General features: G+C 35.9%; 1 protein-coding gene across 8 annotated transcripts in view; it reads right to left on the bottom strand.

Moving 5' to 3' along the window:
- G2E3 (G2/M-phase specific E3 ubiquitin protein ligase) overlaps positions 1-18862 on the bottom strand; it is a 60961-nt gene that overhangs the window by 5845 nt on the left and 36254 nt on the right. For all 8 annotated transcript variants that reach the window (XM_009249001.4, XM_024231407.3, XM_054529967.2 and 5 more), the window contains 7 exons: positions 16486-16592; positions 15407-15523; positions 12140-12264; positions 11903-12035; positions 8275-8582; positions 5998-6179; positions 1647-1819 (listed from right to left, as the gene is read on the bottom strand). In XM_009249001.4, coding sequence (XP_009247276.2) covers positions 1647-1819; positions 5998-6179; positions 8275-8582; positions 11903-12035; positions 12140-12264; positions 15407-15523; positions 16486-16592 — 1145 coding nt within the window. The remainder of the gene's footprint in view (positions 1-1646; positions 1820-5997; positions 6180-8274; positions 8583-11902; positions 12036-12139; positions 12265-15406; positions 15524-16485; positions 16593-18862) is intronic.

The raw sequence follows: 18862 nt of genomic DNA, 5'->3' as shown, positions 1-18862 counted from the left end.
ATAAAAATTAATCACTAAAAATAAAAAATGAAAATGCAATTTATGCTCAATTTTTAGCCACACAGAAAATATTCCAATGACTTATAAGCACAACAATTTGATAATGTTAGTATTGTTATTCTGAGACTTGGTTATGAAATGTGGAATAAATCACATGAATAGTTGCTTCATACTCAAATTCTCCAGTGTCATTAAGAACTGGAATTGTCAACACAGGACAAAGAAAATGTTAAGTAAATATCATGCAATAGGGAATCTGAATTAGAATTATCAGGACACGCTCATAATGTATCTTTAAAAAAAGTTTGATTTAAAAAAAAAAACAAAATAGATTAAAATAGATTTAAAAACCCTTGATTTTCTAATTTGGGTTCAATGAAAAGGCCTAGACACCATGACTAATTCAGCAAAACTAAGAATCTCTAGCATCCAGACTGTGGTTGTGAATTACCCATTTCCCATTAAAAATAACAAAGGTTCCTTAGGCTAAAATGTACAAAATGAGTCTGAAATACCTTGTGATACCATATAGCAAAAAAGCTTACAAAGACCATTAAGGCTCACATCAAAAGTATTAAAAACAACAATAATATAAAGAGACTTATACTGGTCCAAGACACACAAACTTCAGTAATAATAGTAACTATAAAGATTTTAAACACATCAAATATATTTAAATCTATGGATTAATGATACTACTTTTTTTAAATGAATTTATTAGGTTTGAGATGATATCTGGTATCGGCTTTAAAATAATACTGGAGTAATAACAAGGGTAGGATATAGATGAACAAGACAGGCACAGGTTAATAAGTGTTAGATCTGGATGGTGATTACAGACTACTTTCATATGTGTATTTCCATTATTTAAAAAAATTGTAAGAGTGTAAGGAGATACATAAGTTGTCTAACTTAGATCAGTGTTCTAAACTAAAGGACAGCAGGAATCATATATACTTTGTTAATCAAAGAATGGTCAATATATGTATTACCCAGCAGATAAAAGGTACTCAATAAATAGTTATTAAATGAATGCACAGAGACAGAATAGTTGGCTGATGTGGTAAGAGTTTTAAAAAGAATATTTTTTAGAAAAAAATTATAATCTGAAGCAGTGCTTATTTCTATGAAAGCATCATACATTTACACAATTCTTTTTTCACTTTTTTGAGAGGGAATCTTGCTCTGTCACCCAGGCTGGAGTGCAGTGGCATGATCTTGGCTCACTGCAACCTCTGCCTCTTGGGTTCAAGCAGTTCTCCTGCCTCAGCCTCCCAAGTAGCTGAGATTACAGGCACCCACCACCACGCCCAGCTAATTTTTGTATTTTAGTAGAGACGGGGTTTCACCATGTTGGTTGGGCTGGTCTCGAACTCCTGACCTCAAATGATCTGCCTGCCCCGGCCTCCCGAAGTGCTGGGATTACAGGCGTGAGTAAGCCACCACGCCCGACCTACAAAATGCTTATTAAATGATCAGAACAGTAATCATCCTAAAAAGGCTTAAGTTATTATTTAAAAATAGCATTTAAATTTTTTTCTGAGAAAAACATCTCACTTATTACCAAATATATCTCACATTACAAGATAATTAACCACTTTAAACATGTAATTTGAAAGAGCCATATATTAATAGAAACAACTTACCTTTCAAAGGGTGCGTGGACTCTCTGAATTACATGGTAGACAAGTATGTCTTTTACTAACATATATTTATCACTTAATGTCGTTATAAGTCTGAGACATCCAATTAACTCAAGGTAGTTATAGCATTCATTTATTATTGACTTTAAGTCAGCTACAGTTGTTGCAGTGTTTATCTGTAATGAAGGAGAAAATACAGCCACTTTACCCATTTACTTTTGAGTGACATGCACATTTCAAATGATACTTATTAATTTATACTCAAATTTCTTAGTACATATGGGTGCAGTGAAAGTAAACCAAGAAATATTCTTCTAGAATAAATGTCTGATCATCCAGTTCAACAAATTTGTCTATTTCTGCCTTCAAGAAATCCAGAGTATAATGCCACTTTACTACATGAAACTATTTATAAAAAAGGAAATAACTGACATTGAAAAATTATATAGCACTAGGAAAGACTAGCTACTAGGGAGGCTGAGGTGGGAGGCTTGCTTGAGGCCAGAAGTTCAAGAACATCCTGGGCAACACAGCTAGTCCCCCTCTCTAAGGAAAAAAAAAAAAAAAAAAAGGCCTGGTGTGGGTGGTATACACCTGTAGTCCTAGCTACTTGGGAAGATGAGGTAGAAGGATTTTGAGCCCAGGAGTTGGAGGTTCAGTGAGCTATGATCGCACCAATGTACTCCAGTCTGGGTGACAGACTGAGACCTTATCTCTTAAAAAGAAAAGAAAAAAAAAGAGAAAAGTTACCTAGCACTAGATAGGCAAGAAAGATGACCTGAGAATTCATGAAAAAGAATATCAGCTGAGAATTAAAAGATGGACAGAATTTTATCAAGAGTATTTTAGTGAACAGCGTAAACAAAGAAATACTTGGCCATTTATGTGCAAGACGCTTTCATACAGGTTAGCTCTTAAAGGTACAGATGGAAAAAGTTAAAAATAGGAAACAATCCATTAACAGAAAATTTACTTGCAATTTCCTTTTCCTAAAACATTCTTAGAGATTTACATGACTTCTAATTCATTCAAAATCTCTGCTGAAATCTCATAAGTTTTTCATGACTATTCTGATCAAACTACTATCTTTACACCCTGTCGGAGTAATAATTGGGTATATGTTGCCTCATCCCTGCAAACCCTCAACCCTGAGTTTCAGCTGGGCACATAGCCAAACTTTTGCTGCAGCTAGGTGGGCTGGCTACATGACTGTTCAATGAGATATATGTAAAAACAACGTGTTAAACTTCCCTGCTCTCAACTTCCACTTTTCTCCTTTAAGAGCAAGCTTCAACCATGTGGATGAAGACAATAATGCTAAATGTTACACGATAACGAGAGGAAGGAACTCAAGTCCTTAGATGGTTTTGTAAATCACAACTGTATCTCGAAAATAGAGGGCCATCTGTATAAAGGGCCAGATAGCATTTTATGCTTTTCAAACTATATGGTATCTGTTGCAGCTACTCAACTCTGCCACTGTAGTGTGAGATCAGTAGCAAATGAGCATGGTTGCATTCCAATGTAACTATTTACCAAACAGGCAACAGGCCAGAACTTGACCTACAGGCCATTTTTTGCCAACTCTTACTCTAAAATCTAGACAATGGATTTTACGGAACAGTAAACATCTGCCTTGTGTGAGCCACTGTCTTTCTGGGTCTATGAGATATAGAAGTTTAGCCTAAAACCTAACTTATGTATACTCCAACACTTATCTATCTCCTTTCTTTTATTCTGTTGTATGTATGTATGTATGTATGTATGTATGTATGTATATATTTATGTATATATTTATTTATTTGGGATGGAGTCTTGGTCTGTTGCCCATGCTGGAGTGCAGTGGCATGATCCCGGCTCACTGCAACTTCTGCCTCCCGGGCTCAAGTGAGCCTTTCAAGTAGCTGGGACTATAGGCGTGCGCCACCACACCCGGCTAATTTTTTTGTATTTTTAGTAAAGATGGGGTTTTACCATGTTGGCCAGGCTGGTCTCGAACTCCTGACCCCAGTGATCCGCCCGCCTGTCCTGCCACCGGTGATCCACCCGCCTGTTCTCCCAAAGTGTTGGGATTACAGGCGTGAGCCACTGCGCCCGGCCATATTCTGTTTTATTTAGCATAATACATTTACTACGTGATGGCATATTATATTTGTCGTTTATCTTCTGTGTTCTCTCTTAATGTAAATTCCAAGAAGGTAGACACTTTGCTTCACTACTCTATCTTTAGTAACAAAACAGTACAGAATACATAGTATTTCTTAAATAAATGAACAAACACTGGATAAAAAGTACAGAAACTGGAGTAGATAAAGCCATGAAGAGAGGTGAAGGTCTTAAATGCCCTAATGAAGAGCTTCAACTTTGTTCAACAGGCAATGAGAAGCCATTGGGGGATTCCAGAGGAAGAAAGCAATATGGTCAAAACTGTACTTTTGGAAGAATCATCCCAAATAAGAATATTAGAACAACATTCTAATTGTCTAAGCCTAGGGAAAATTTGAGTTTGGTAAAATAGGCACACTAGAAACAGGAAGGAAAGATTGACCATAAGTCAGTCTTAGAGGCAGGTGACTTGACATATAACTGGAAAATGGAGGAGTATGAAAATGACTCTCCAGGACAGCTTGGAAGTAAGAAATCTCTTGGAAAGAAAAGGCAAACAGGTAAAAACAAAACAAAAAAGCCCCACAAAAAACAATCAAACAAAAAATTCTGGGAAAAATACTATTTTTATCTTAAACATGTTGGACTCAATGTGCTAGCAAGACCCAGGTCTTATCTGTATATAAAAGTCCGGGGGCTCAAAAATACAGGTCTGTAAATCATTCAGAAAGATTACAGGAGAGAAGAAGCTCTCCAAATAATAAAGAATGAGGACTGTTAAGACAACACTGAAAAATGCTAAGTTTCAGGGGTAAGAAGTAAGAAGCATTAAAGAAGAGAGAATCATCAGAAGTAGGAGGAAGTACAATATTAAATAAAATATCGCAGAGAAATTCTAAGTGGTAACTGCAGAAGTCACAGCAGATGAAAAATTAGAAAAGGCCTTTGGACATGGATATTTGGATTCCTGGACATAAACCATGAACTAGCTAACTTGAGACTGGTGGTAGGGACAGAAGCCTGATTACAAGAAACAGGAAATACGAAGTAGAGACAATGAAGCTTAAATATACTTTTTTTAGTAAAGAGGGCACAAAAAGAAAAGTGAAGAATTAAAGGGTCAATTTAAAACATGATGTTAGGATAAGCAGTCTTAGGGTAAATAAACAGAATTGTTATAATACACTGTAGCAACTCATACTTCAATAGTGCTTACTCTGTGACTTAGAAACTGAGATTTAGTAAGATTAATATGCCCAAAGTGACACAGCATATAGTAGTTATAAGAGCTGGCATTCAAGTAAAATCTGACTTCTGAGCCTATGCTTTTTTTTTTGAGACAGTGTCTCCCTCTGTTGCCCAGGTTGGAGTGCAGTGGTGTGAGCTCGGCTCACTGTAACCTCCATCTGCCGGGTTCAAGTTATTCTTGTGACTCAGCCTCCAGAGTAGCTGGGATTACAAGCACATGCCACCAGGCCTGGCTAAGGCCTATGCTTTTAATCATTAAACAACACTGTCTGTTAATTGAGACAATGGATAGAGTATGCTTAAGTAGGAGGGAGGTTAAGGAAGAAAAGTCAAATGGCTTACATTGTCTCGGTTTTTAAAGCAGTAACATGTTGGCAATGACACTTACATGGCATTATGATAAATGAGTGTTTGTACATGTGACATGTTTAGTACAGGACCCATTGTAAGTGCTGAATAAATGAACTATTTTTAGGTGGACGCATTAAGTCCTCCCCGATCCCTACCACTTGTTTCCCTTTGGAAGAAATTCAGCCTGGTCTTTCTCTCCATCTATCATTCATACCTCCCTATAGAAGGAAGGAAAAGTATTCTAACTGGTAAGCCAAATCCTTCCTCTCTTCAGATCCATCGGCCTGCGTCGAAGTGCACTTTCATCTGCTTTCTAGCATGCAATAGGGAATCTGCCTCACGTTGTCTCTAGCAAGGCAGGCAAATCCATGTATTTCTGAGGAGTATTTATAAGCCATGTTGAACACAGACCAAAATCACATTATCCAACTGGTTTTACCAACATTAAACCTGGCACTTTAATCTCCAGCCATCTGACTTTTAAAACTATCTTTTAACTGGTTCAGAACTCCACTGGTAAAAAGAAATTTATGTTTACAATCCCTAACTCCTTCATAGATAATATTATTATTTTATTGCAGATCAGTCATTTACATTAAAAGATACCTAGAATGTAGTGTGCATTTTAATAAACAGATACATTGCTTACCCTGATTATAATCTGTGCCACATCAAAGTCTGAAACATCATCTAAAATTGGCTGGGTATTTTCTGGTCCATAAACAAGGCAGTTAAACAAGGTTTTAGAAAAGAAACCAGGTGAAGGACCACCGTGAACTAAAGAAATGGCAAGCATTTTGCCAGCTTCATAGTAAAGATTCTCTTTCAGAGCTGTAAATACAGACGAAAATATATCAAATACACTTCTATTATTATAAGATAACCATCATTTTTAATATATATTAAAAATTAGTCCAAAAATCTAAGCATTAGATAAATACAATTCTTAGAAGCTACCATTATGTAGAAAATATAGATCTCACCTAAAATATAAAAAAACACACATTTTTCTGAATATAAAGTAAAAATCTATTGTAGAAAACATAAAACACAATAAACCTACCACCATAATAACCACTGTAAACACTTTGGTGTACAGTCATGCACCATATAAGGATGTTGTGGTCAAGAATGACCAAATACACCAAGGTGGTCCCTAAGATTATAATGAAGCTGAAAAACTCCTATGACCTAGTGATGTTATACTGTCATAGCACAATGCATTCATTACCTTTTGTATATTTAGATATACATATACTTACCATTGTGTTACAATTGTCTACAGTGTTCAGTACAGTAACATGTTATACAGGTTTGCAGTCTAGAACCTATAGGCTTTACCATATAGCCTTGGTGTGTAGTAGGCTACACCAACTAGGTTTGCATAAGTACACTTTATGATCTTTGCACAGTGATGAAATTGCCTACTGACACATTTCTCAGAACATATCCCTGTTACTAAGTGACAAATGACTGTATTTGTACCTCTTTGTGTATATAAAAAGTTTGACTTATGCTTTATCCACTTATTATATTGTAAACTTTTTATCATACTACCCAAAATTACTCAAATCTACAGTTAATAAATGCATTTAGACTAACTTAGAGATGTATTATAATGCAAACCATCCCCCTATTACTGGCTATCCTGGTTAAGTGACATTTCTAACTATATGAGACATAATGTTACAGTCAACATACTCACATATTCTTGTTTGTATTTATTTGATTAGGATTCCTACATATGGTATTAGTAGGTCAAAGGATATGAACATTTTTAAGGTTCTTGATCTATATCACTAAATAATCTTTCCCAAAGGCACAAATTTACTCCCAACAGTATATGCTGTCTTACCTTACTGTCAGAGCTTGAATTAAAATTGTCATTTCAAATGTATTAGCAACTTTGATGTGCCAAAACAATCAAGTAAATGTTTCCTTAATTTTTAAATTGTTGAAAGCAACTTATTAGTAAGTGACATTAACAATACCTGTGTAACAACCTTACAAGCTACATCTTCACAGCCACATTTTACAGATGAAGAAACTGAGATCCAGAGACAGTAAGTAATTAAGGATGTGAAGAACTAGATGTGTACAAACTTGAATTCAGATTCTGTGATTTAAATTCATGTAATCTCCACCATACCAAAGCTGCCTTGAGTTAACATTACTATTTGGAAAGTTTTTTATTTATTTTTATATTTTATTTTAAAGGGAGTTTATAATTAAACTGTGTGAACTATACAGAGTAAAAATGATGCTTTAGGCAATGGTTAGGATGTTTACAGAAAATATAGCAGGAAATTCATCAAATGAAATGAAATGCCTTCTCATTTTCTTAGGAATTTCCTATTGCAGCAAAAGTAGTATAAAAGCCCCTAAAAGAGAATGACAGAATTACCCACTGTTTTGAGATGCGTGTTATAATTACCTTAAGTTCTCACCAATAGTAAATACAGAAAACTATCATATACATAATTGTGCAAAAAAAAAAAAATATTGCAAACAAAAGTATACTGAAAAATTGGTTACATGTGGACCAGGAAACTATGTTATGAAAACTCTATGTTAACTGCAAATTCCAAATACACAAACAATAAGAATTCAAATAATCATCCCCATTTGGCCACTCTATTAAAATGAAATTAGAGTGAAGATAAAGTTACACTTAATTATGGATTATTTTAAGGAGAATATTGCCATAAAGAATGTATATTCTTAAATAAAAAATGTTTCACCACAAAATTTACTTTTTAAACTATCACTCCCCCTTCCCACTTTCCTGTGATTCTATCAGTAGTTTATTAACAAAGTGAACAGTATATTTAGAGCACAGGTATTAAATATCAATTCTAACCAGCTATCTATCTCTTTTTCTATACATGTGATATTTGGTATATACAACAATAAATAAAATAATTACCTTGAGAATTTAGAGACAAGTTCTTTGACAAGGACCCTTCAAACAATGATGAGTTCTCAAGATGTTGCATTAAGAGACTCAGAAATTCTTGCTTTGATCCAGGATGCTCACTTCCAAAATTATCATTTTCAATAACATATGCTACTTCAATTGCATATGAAGGATTAAAGTTTCGATTTCTGAATGCATCTAAGGCACTATTCCAGATATTGGCTTTGTTGATATATAATCTTTTAGTTTTTTTTTTAATTTGGAATCCTAACTCTATTAATAGTGTTGATACATTTCTTCTAAATTTGCTGCCTTGCCTATAAAACATGAATTTAAACATAGAGATAAGTACTTTAAAGTACTTTATGTGAAACAGCAGTTATATAGCCAATAAAACAAGACAAGGGGAAAAAAAGATTAATAGGATATTCTTCCCCAACTCCCACCCAAAATTGTAACAATGGCTGCTACTAGAACCAAAAACAGTTATTTGATAATCTTAGTTTCAAATTCTTGATTCCTCACCCCAATCTTTTACCAAATTAGAATCATGTACAAGAAAGTTGATAGATAATTATCTCAAATTTGACCAACCAGTGAATTCCGGTTTAAGAATCAGAATCTCAGGCCGGGCGCAGTGGCTCACACCTGTAATCCCAGCACTTTGGGAGGCAGAGGCAGGCAGATCACCTAAGGTCATGAGTTCGAGACCAGAGTGACCCACAAGGAGAAACCCTGTCTCTACTAAAAATACAAAATAAGCCGGGCGTGGTGGCGTATGCCTGTAATCCCAGCTACTTGGGAGGCTGAGGCAGGAGAATCGCCTGAACCCGGGAAGCGGAGGTTGCGTTGAGCCGAGATTGCACTCCAGCCTGGGCAATAAGAGCGAAACTCCATCTCATAAATGAATGAATGAATGAATAGAATGAATGAATGAAGCAAGCTCAAACTCTCACCTTCCTGGCTAATGGCTATAATTAACTTTCTTAATTGTAGTTTACTTCACATTTACTATGTACTTTTTTAAAAAAAGCAAATGTAATCTCTGCTTACTATATAAGAAAATGTCTTTGAGAGATTACACAATATATTTTAAATCATAAAGTCATAATTAACAGTAGAGCTAATATTATAAACAGAATTCACAATTCCTAAAATAGTACCTTTTAGTCTAGATTAGTAAGTCACAAAGTGTGGTCCCAGACCAGCAGCAGCATTACCCCAGAACTTGTTAGAAATGCAAATTATTGAGCCTTACAGCGCATCTATAGAATGAGAACCTGTCGGCATGAAGCCCAGCAATCTGTTTTAACAATCCAAGTGACTATATAAACCAGCTCAATCACTCCTTCCCTCAGTTTCTCCATCTGTAACTGGAATTAATGTTCTCAAAAATAATCTTGTTTTGGGCAATGCCCATGGATCATTTTCTATACCAAGTATGAATCTGTCCCACCCCAAGACGTTACAGTGCCCTAGTGTGGGCCAGGTTTTGCTTTTTCTTTTTTTATATGATCCTCTCTTCATTAACTCACGTTGAATAAAAGCCAAAGTCCTTTGGAAGTAAGATAATTCTTCAGAAACATACCTTTTTTATAGCAGATTGATTCCTTGCTCCTGCCTGGATCAGGGGAATGCTGATGCTATTCTTCTAAATATGACTGCATGTTAAAGCAGGAGCAAGGAGTCAAGCTTCCCTGGTGTAACATCTTTGGAAATCTAAATATTAAAATTATTTTAAAATAATGTGAGCATCTATTTGGATACTAAAAGTATTATAACAATATTTGTAACAGATTTTTCAGTAGAGCTAACACAAGTGGCATAGTAAAACAGATATTCTTCACATTTTGAAGAGTACTTAATATTCTACCTGTCTGCAAATCCAGTTATCAAATGTTTTCACAAAAATTCTCTTTACTATCTTCTAAGGTTTTAAACTTGAAACTTTTTTTTTAGAGACAAGGTCTTGCTGTGTCACTCAGGCGAGAGTATAGTGGCATGATCATAGCTCATTGCAGCTTGAACTCCTGGGCTCAAATGATCTTCCCACCTCAGCCTCTTGCCTAGCTACGACTACAGGTGCACACCACCATACCTGGCTATTTTCTTAAAATATTTTTGTTGAGACGGAGTCTCATAATATTGCCCAGGCTGGTTTCGAACTCCAGGGTTCAAATGATCCTCCCACCTTAGCCTCCCAAACTGATGGGATTAGAGGTATGAGTCACCATGCCCAGCCTGAAATTATTTTTAACAAGAAAGTATTTCATCATGCTTAGCGACTAATTTTCTACTTCTTCCCTACTGGGTAAAGCAAGGCTCTAAAAACTCTTTTGCAAATCTATATAACCTTAAAAATCTTAACTACAGCTGAACAAATACCCGACATTATAAAGATGTAAATCCAGTCTTATTTAAATGTTTAGGATTTTGAAAGTAACTTATTATTTTGCTACCTTTTTTTTTTTTTTTTGAGACAGAGTCTCGGCTCTGTCACCAGGCTGGAGTACAGTGGCGCGACCTTGGTTCACTGCAACTTCCGCCTCCTGAGTTCAAGCGATTCTCCTGCCTCAGCCTCCCAAGTAGCTGGGACTACAGATGCACAACACTATGCCCAGTTAATTTTTGTATTTTTAATAGAGACGGGGTTTCACCATGTTGGCCAGGATGTTCTCAATTTCTTGACCTCGGGATCCGCCCGCCTAGGTCCCCCAAAGTGCTGGGATTACAGGCGTGAGCCACAATGCCCGGCCTATTTTGTCTTACGGGAACAGAAATTAATTTGATAATAGTATGTATGCCTTAAACTTTCTAAAGGGAAGAGCTGACATTTAGACTCCTGACATTGACAGTAAACAGGCAAACAATGATTATAACATCAAAAAATGGCAGGGCACAGTGGCTCACACCTGTAATCCCAACAGTTTGGGAGGCAAAGGTGGGACGACTACTTGAGACCAGGAGTTCAAGACCAGCCTGGGCAACATAGCAAGATGTCCATCTCTACAAAAATTTAAAAATTAGCCAAGCATGGTGGCATGCATCTGTAGTTCCAGCCACTTGGTAGGCTCAGGTGGGAGGATCACTTGTGCCCAGGAGGTTGGGGCTGCAGTGAGCCATGATCATGCCACTGTACTCCAGCCTGGGTAACAGAGCAAGACTTTATTTCTAAAAAAAAGAAAAAAGAAAAAAAAAATTTCTATATTAAATAGGATTCTTTCCTTTTAATAAGGTGACACGGTATGCTTGATATTTTACTTTCCTGTCTTACTCTATGATCAAATAACATTTTAAGCACATTTTCCAAATCAGTGTTTTTCAAACTATCTTGAAAGTGATCTATAATAAAAAATATATTTTACATCATTACTCAGTACACAAAAAAGTAATCAGGATAGATACACTTTTCCCAAGTATGATGCATTTTGGTATTTTGTATTCTATTATATCCCATTTCATTTTCTTTAAAATGCTGGTTGCATTGATTTCATGATCAAACGTTGGGTCCTGAAGGTTGAAAAACACTCTTCTAGACTACTGTATGATCACCTAATATTCTAAATGTATATGGCATTTCCTGTCATAATTTTCTCCAAATAGATTTTTATGTATTTCTCCAATTCAAAATACATACCTCAGTAGATCTTTACTCTGGGCTCCAGGTGACTGTCTGGGTAATTTAGGTGATGACTCTTCCAATAAACAATCTGTAATCCCCACATTATTAGAGTTGGGTAATACATGTTTTTTGGCTTTTTGGAAATCTCCTACAGATTTAAATTTCCATGTTAGCATAATAGAGATATAGGTAAAAACTTTTAAATAATATACATTTGAATAAAAACTTTATTCAAAATTACAAAAAAATTACCTGAATTGTAGATAATACCCCTACATTCCAAACACTCCCAATTTTGCTCCCATGACCGTAATGAGGAGCAGGCTAAATGTGTGCCACTGGAACCACAACACTGACAGCGCTTTATTTCCCATTTGCTGAGGACATAAAGAAAAGCAGAACTTACATTTTGTTATTATTCTAGTTTCAACCACTAGCAATGTCCACAGGGCCTGCCTTCTTCTTACACACACACACGCACGCACACACCCACCCAATCGATTTACTAAAGGAGGAAAAAGATTATCTGCTTCTCTAAATATCTCTAATGTAAAAATCAAAACTAACTTATCACACTCATATGCACATACACAAAGAATACAAACATCAGACAAAATATGATTAAGAGGGAGAAAATAAATTTTCCTTTCTACTTAGAGATGACTATGTTTACAGGGAGATTGCTGTGTCAGTGTGTCTGATACGGAAGAAACATTCAGTAAATTTCAAGGTGAGGAATATTTCCTAAAATAAGCTTACTCAAACACCTCAGGTATTGTGCAGTTCAACAGAATCCAGATCTACCTGGCTCATATTTATATTCTCTGTCATTTGTTCCCAGCTCCGTGTTTCCCCACTGTGTTATGTGGTGTATGCCAGTCCATATTCATATTTTCTCCATGACTACAAGTGTGGGCTGTAGTGTAGGGCTCCAGCCTTTTTGTTGGGTATGACTACGCCTTCTCTGTTTAGAAACAGATTTAGCTCCCTGTGCGTGTGAGTGGCAAGAGAGGTCATTAGACATCATCCCTACCCCAGAGGTGGGGGCATATCATCCCTCTGTGTGGGTGTGCATATGTTAATGTGCGTCCTCTGTATGTGTGTGTCTCTGCCCAGTGACAACAGTGAGGAGGAAGAAACAGCTAACCTAATTGCTTATTATGCTCCAGGTCCAGTTCTTGCTGTGTTCATATGGAAAGTTTAATCCTCACAACTGTAGAAGGTAGAGAGAACCACTGTCACTTCCATTTTAAAGAGGAAATCAAGGCACAGAGGGGTCAATAACTTGTCCAATCAAGTTCACACTAGCCAAGTCTCAGAGTAAGGTTTCCACTTTAGTTTATCTAGCTTCAGACATGCTCTTAAGCACTAACCATGCTCCCTTTCACTAAAACTGCCTTCTTCTCACTAGGATGAGAGGGCGTGAGATTACAAAGCAGTCATTCAGATAGACAATATCTTTGTCCTGGAAAGAAGAGTTGTTGCTACTGATTGAGAGACCAATGGCATACAAGAAATACATATAGGTTAAGAACAGCCTAAAATAAATTTGAAAAAGATCAATATTATGAATGTATTGCTTCTTAAAATCCTATATACATTATCTCATCTATGCCTCAGCAAAACCCTTGAGGGAGGTATTATTGGTGTTAACGAATGAATAATCAGGGTCACTAGATCAAGTAACACAGGCAAGAATACATGTTACTTGACACCTTCAATGAGATCTCTGCCTTCTAAGAATTTTTGGTTTAATAGCATTAAATTTAAATAACGCCAACTATATTATAACAAGCACAACGAAGGGAACCCCTAGTCCAGAGTAGGGAATCAGGAATGAGGAGAGCTGCTTACAGGAGACTTTCCAGAGCAGGCTAGACCTCAGCTGAATCTTCACAATTAAGTAGTAGCTGACTCAACCTTGTTTCATGAAACAAGGCTCCCAATATTCTGCTCTATACACTGAGCTTACTATGTTAAGTAAGACTACATAACAGTGATAACAATTTATTGAAATTTCCTATATAAATTTTGTAAACTGGATTTGTTACTTCTTATCCTACATCTTAAAAACTGAAGATATTTTTGTTCCTACTATGCAACACAGTACACTGTACCTAAAAGGCACAAAATGACTGTTGTAGAAAAGAGCCGTATCCACTGACATTACAAAAGAGTAGTCAATAAATTTCAAATGCCAAACCCTTTTTATGGTGGTCCAAAAGAAACAGTGCTAGATAAATCTAGTTAAATTACCCTCTAGAACAGCGCTGTCCAATAGAAATATAATGTAAACCATATATGTAATTTAAAATTTTCCAGTAGCCACATTAAAAAATATAAAAAAGTTAAATAACATATATTTTTATTTCCAAAATGTTATAATTTTGTTCAATATGTAATCTACATAAAAATTATTAACAACAAATTTTAAGTTATTTGGTCATATAAGTTCTTTAAGTCATATTAAAATAATATGACTATGAGCTGAAATGTGTCTCCCCCCACTTCATATGTTGAAATAAATCCTAAGTCCTAGTACATCAGAAGGTGACTACATATGGAGATAAGGCCTTTTAAGAGGTAATTATGGCCCAGCGCAGTGGCTCATGCCTGTAATCCCAGCACTTTGGGAGGCTGAGGCGGGCAGATCACAAGGTCAGGCGTTTGAGACCAGGCTGTCTAACATGGTGAAACCTGATCTCTACTAAAAAATACAAAAATTAGCCAGGCGTGGTGGCATGTGCCTGTAATCCCAACTACTTGGGAGGCTGAGGCAGGAGAACTGCTTGAACCCGGGAGGCGGAGGTTGCAGTGAGCTGAGATCGTGCCACTGTACTCCAGTCTGGGCAACAGAGCAAGAATCCATCTCAAAACAAACAAACAAAAAAAAGAGGTAATTACAGTAAAATAAGGTCAGATAGGTGGGCCCTAAACCAGTATGACTGGTGTTCTTATAAAAATAAAAGAGATTAGGACATAGACAACACACTGACAGAGGGACAACTTGTGTGAGGACATAGCTAGAACACAGCCATCTGCAAGCCAAGGAGAGAGGCCTCAGAAAAAACCAAACCTCTCAATACCTTGATCTTAAACTTCCAGCCTCTAAAATTATGAGAAAATAAATTTATTTTAAGCCACCCAGTCTGTGGCATTTTGTTAATGGCAGCCCTAGTGAACTAAGTCTTTGGTATGTATTTACAGCACCCTTGCAATTTGGAAAAGGGAAATTTCAAGTGCTCAACAGCCACATGTGGCTAGTGGCCACCAGATAGGACAGTGTGGCTCTGGAAAATAGTCTCATGATAAGACAACAGAGAAATAGGTTACAACTATACTAACTACAAATATTTCTCTGTAAACAGACGTAAATGTGCATTAGAAAATATCCCTCATCTCAATTTAAACTTCTAACATCCTAAGAGAAAAACTATGTTTCACTAACTACAAAACCTACTTTCTCAGCAGAAGGTTTAAACAAGGAACCACTAAGCACAACTGAACTTTCAGAAATACCTATCAGGTGCATTATAGTCTCGCCCTTCTTTGCAACGACATCTTCGAACATCACAACGCTCATAGTGCTGCAGAAGCTCTTGATAAGCGTTTTCCTCTAATTCCCAGGAAGCATCTCTATAAAAGAAGATATAAAATATGCTTTGACCTATAAATAATGTTACATAAGAGGATCAGGAATGAATCTAAAAATAAAAACCTTTTTTTTTTCTTGAGATGCAGTCTTGCTCTTTCGCCCAGGATGGAGTACAGTGGTGCAATCTCGGGTCACTGCAACCTCCGCCTGCTGGGTTCAAGCAATTCTCCCTGCCCCAGCCTCCCAAGTAGCTGGGATTACAGGGGCCTGCCACCATGCCAGGCTAGTTTTTGTATTTTTTAGTAGAGACAGGGTTTCGCCACGTTGGCCAGGCTGGTCTTGAACTCCTGACCTTGGGTGATCCGCCCGCCTCGGCCTCCCAAAGTGAGGGGAGGGATTACAGGCGTAAGCCACCATGCCTGGCCTAAAATAAAAACTTTTATATACTTAGGAGAATAATAAAACTTGTCCTTTTCAGGATTCTCTTTAAGATATAAATCCATTAGTGTTATTTTATCATACAGTTAATTAGTCTCAACGAATTTTCACATGCTAAATGAAAAGTTAACAAGAAATTTTTTACAACACATTTTTCCAAATATTTCACTTTCGATTTTTAATCTTAAGTTCACTATCAATATTTCTGGATTCTTCATGTTTAAGTATTAAAAAAATTCTTACATATTTTAAATCACATCTTGATTCTCTTAATTTATACATACCATTTTGAAGCCTATTATAATTGTGTACAAAGTCAATCAATTAAAATTGGACATAGCTGAGCTACTTATAAAGAGATTATAAATCAACGAATGAGACATTTATGACACAGTCCTTGTTTTCCAAGAAATGGCCATCTAGGGGAGGAGGAGGTTTTGCATTTCACCATTTGAAATGGCTACCTGTCCATGCTCACTGAATCAGACATAAGTGATCATTTCCATTGCTATTAAATCCTACATTTAAAATATATTTTTTTATCATAAGGCTAAATGTTACTCACTTTTCAGGAATATGAATTCCCATTCTCAACATCTCTTTCTGAAAGATGTCACTATTATTGCATATTGTACACCTAAAGAAAAACACTCCCGCATTTATTGCTTGAACCTACAGTGGAAAATAGAAAGTCTACTGTTAATGATTTAAGTCTGTTATCAGGTGATGTATTATGTAACAGAACATGTGCTATTTTTAACAATATATTATGAAAACTTTCTATGCTAGTGGGTTCTCAAACTTTGTCCTTATAAACTAAGTTATCCCACTGCTAAAATCTATAATTCTTTTTTCCCCCAATGGTTTAAAAAAAAGCTAATTAATACTTAGCTTTACATCACCCATATATTTTTTTCAATCTTATTGTACAATGTCATTTTACTTACTGTGTAATGTTACTAAATATTGTGTTGCCCTTTAACATGTGAGAAAAAAATAAAACTCCTGAGTTACCTCATCTAGAAATGGGGTTTAAATGTTACATAAAAATCATCACTGGTTCTGTTTTTAACTCAATCTCTAAGATAGCTTTCTTCCCCAAACGGGAGAAGTATAAAACCTATCCTCATTGCTATAGCAAATACAGATACAGAAGCACCAGACAGAGGGTACTCAGAAGGAAACAGGAAACTGTAAGCCTATTGGAAAGAGTAGCCAGGCCTCAGTAAAAACTAGTAGCATGCATTTATTTAACAGATAGTTAACTCCTGCTTTATAGATGCCAAACACCATGCTATGTGCCAAAAATACAAACAACATTTGGTATTATGTACCAAAAATAAAAACATGACAGATTCGACTTCAAGGAATTCTAGTGAGTAGGTATACAGGTATAAAACTACAATACTGTGTAAAAGTATGTTGAGTATTTTAAGTATATACATGAAAGAAACAAGAAGGAGTACCTAAGTCTACACTGAAAATTATGTCAGAGGGTTAGTAAAGCAAAAGCTAAGTTTAGAAGAAGAAATAGAAGTTTGCCAGGAAAATAGGACAAAAGACATTCCAAGGATGGGGAATAAGATATATGAAGTTTCCCCGGCAAGAGAGAGAATGTGTAATTAGGAAAATACAATTAATAATACAGTTAAGGATTACATTCTTGCCAAAATGAACTAAGTAGAGGCTAGGTAGGTAAGTTAAAACCAGTATTATAAAGAATAAATTGATAGGGAATAAGGCCCCAGATAAAGACCAACTAGTGGTCTCCTACCAAAAAGAGTGTCTGAAATTAAAGCAGTGAGAGTAGGATTACAATAAAAAAGATACACAGAATATACTAAGTAGACTTGATTACACTTGGGGAATGATTTATGGATGGTGAAGAGAGAAGCTAATAAAGAGGATTACAGGTTCAGACAATTAGCAAGTGACACACACACACACACACACACACACACACACACACACACCCCCATATAAGGGAGGGAAACAACAGGTTATTGAAATCTCTGAACCCAAAGGATATTTGAGCAATTGCAGACAGATGCCAAGATCTTTAACTAAATATGGTATACGATAAAAGGAAGTATCTGGTATAGAGGGGAAAAAACAGGATACGACACATGGAAGATACCAACAAGACTAGAGCAATGATGGAAAAATCCAAGCTGAACAAAAATAGTGACAATTCTCTAGACACAGAGTGGAAAGTTTTTACCAGTTTCTTTGATATCAATCTCTGGTCTCTTCTCCCAAAATCCCAATGTATATTATTTGTAGTGGTTACAAATAATGACATTTGTTTAACCACATACAGCTATCTAGATTGGATAAGACTCCGTATGTTATTTCAGTTAAGACCGATACCAGAGTACAAAAGTTATTGGAACTCCTTTAGAGACAGTGACTCAAGAATTAGCCACATCCTTAGTATTCTCTAATCAAGTATAATAATAATTGCTTAGTGATATTTCTTACATCATAGACAGGTGTCAATGTGGCTGTGATCTTCAGTTATATTTGCATAAAGCAGACCTAGTCTTTTTTGTTAGTAATATTATTTCTACTTTTTTAATGACAAAATTAAAACTCAGTATTTTCAGAGTGTTCACAAAAGGCCTTAACGATACTAGGTCAAGTATGAGAACCTTTCTTTGCTTAATTATTAACATATAAATGAGAAAAATCTTTTGAAAAATAACATACTGCTACAAAATTAACAAGATGACACATTTGGCAGCAATTATATTCACCCAAATACAAACCCTTAATTAAAACAAATTACTTTTTAAAGATTCTCATATAATATGGATAGGTAAGGATAACACTTCACAATGCTGTTTATTAACTGCACTCTCTAGGATCCTTTTATAAACACCTCTTTGCAAGTATTAACCGAATTTCTAATATTTCCCCAACAAAACAGGCTTCATCCTGCA

This window comes from Pongo abelii, chromosome 15 (genome assembly GCF_028885655.2).
Source record: "Pongo abelii isolate AG06213 chromosome 15, NHGRI_mPonAbe1-v2.0_pri, whole genome shotgun sequence".
NCBI classification, from domain to species: Eukaryota; Metazoa; Chordata; class Mammalia; order Primates; family Hominidae; genus Pongo; species Pongo abelii.
Note: the sequence above shows the minus strand (reverse complement) of the source record. Positions and strands in the feature narration are given on the sequence as shown.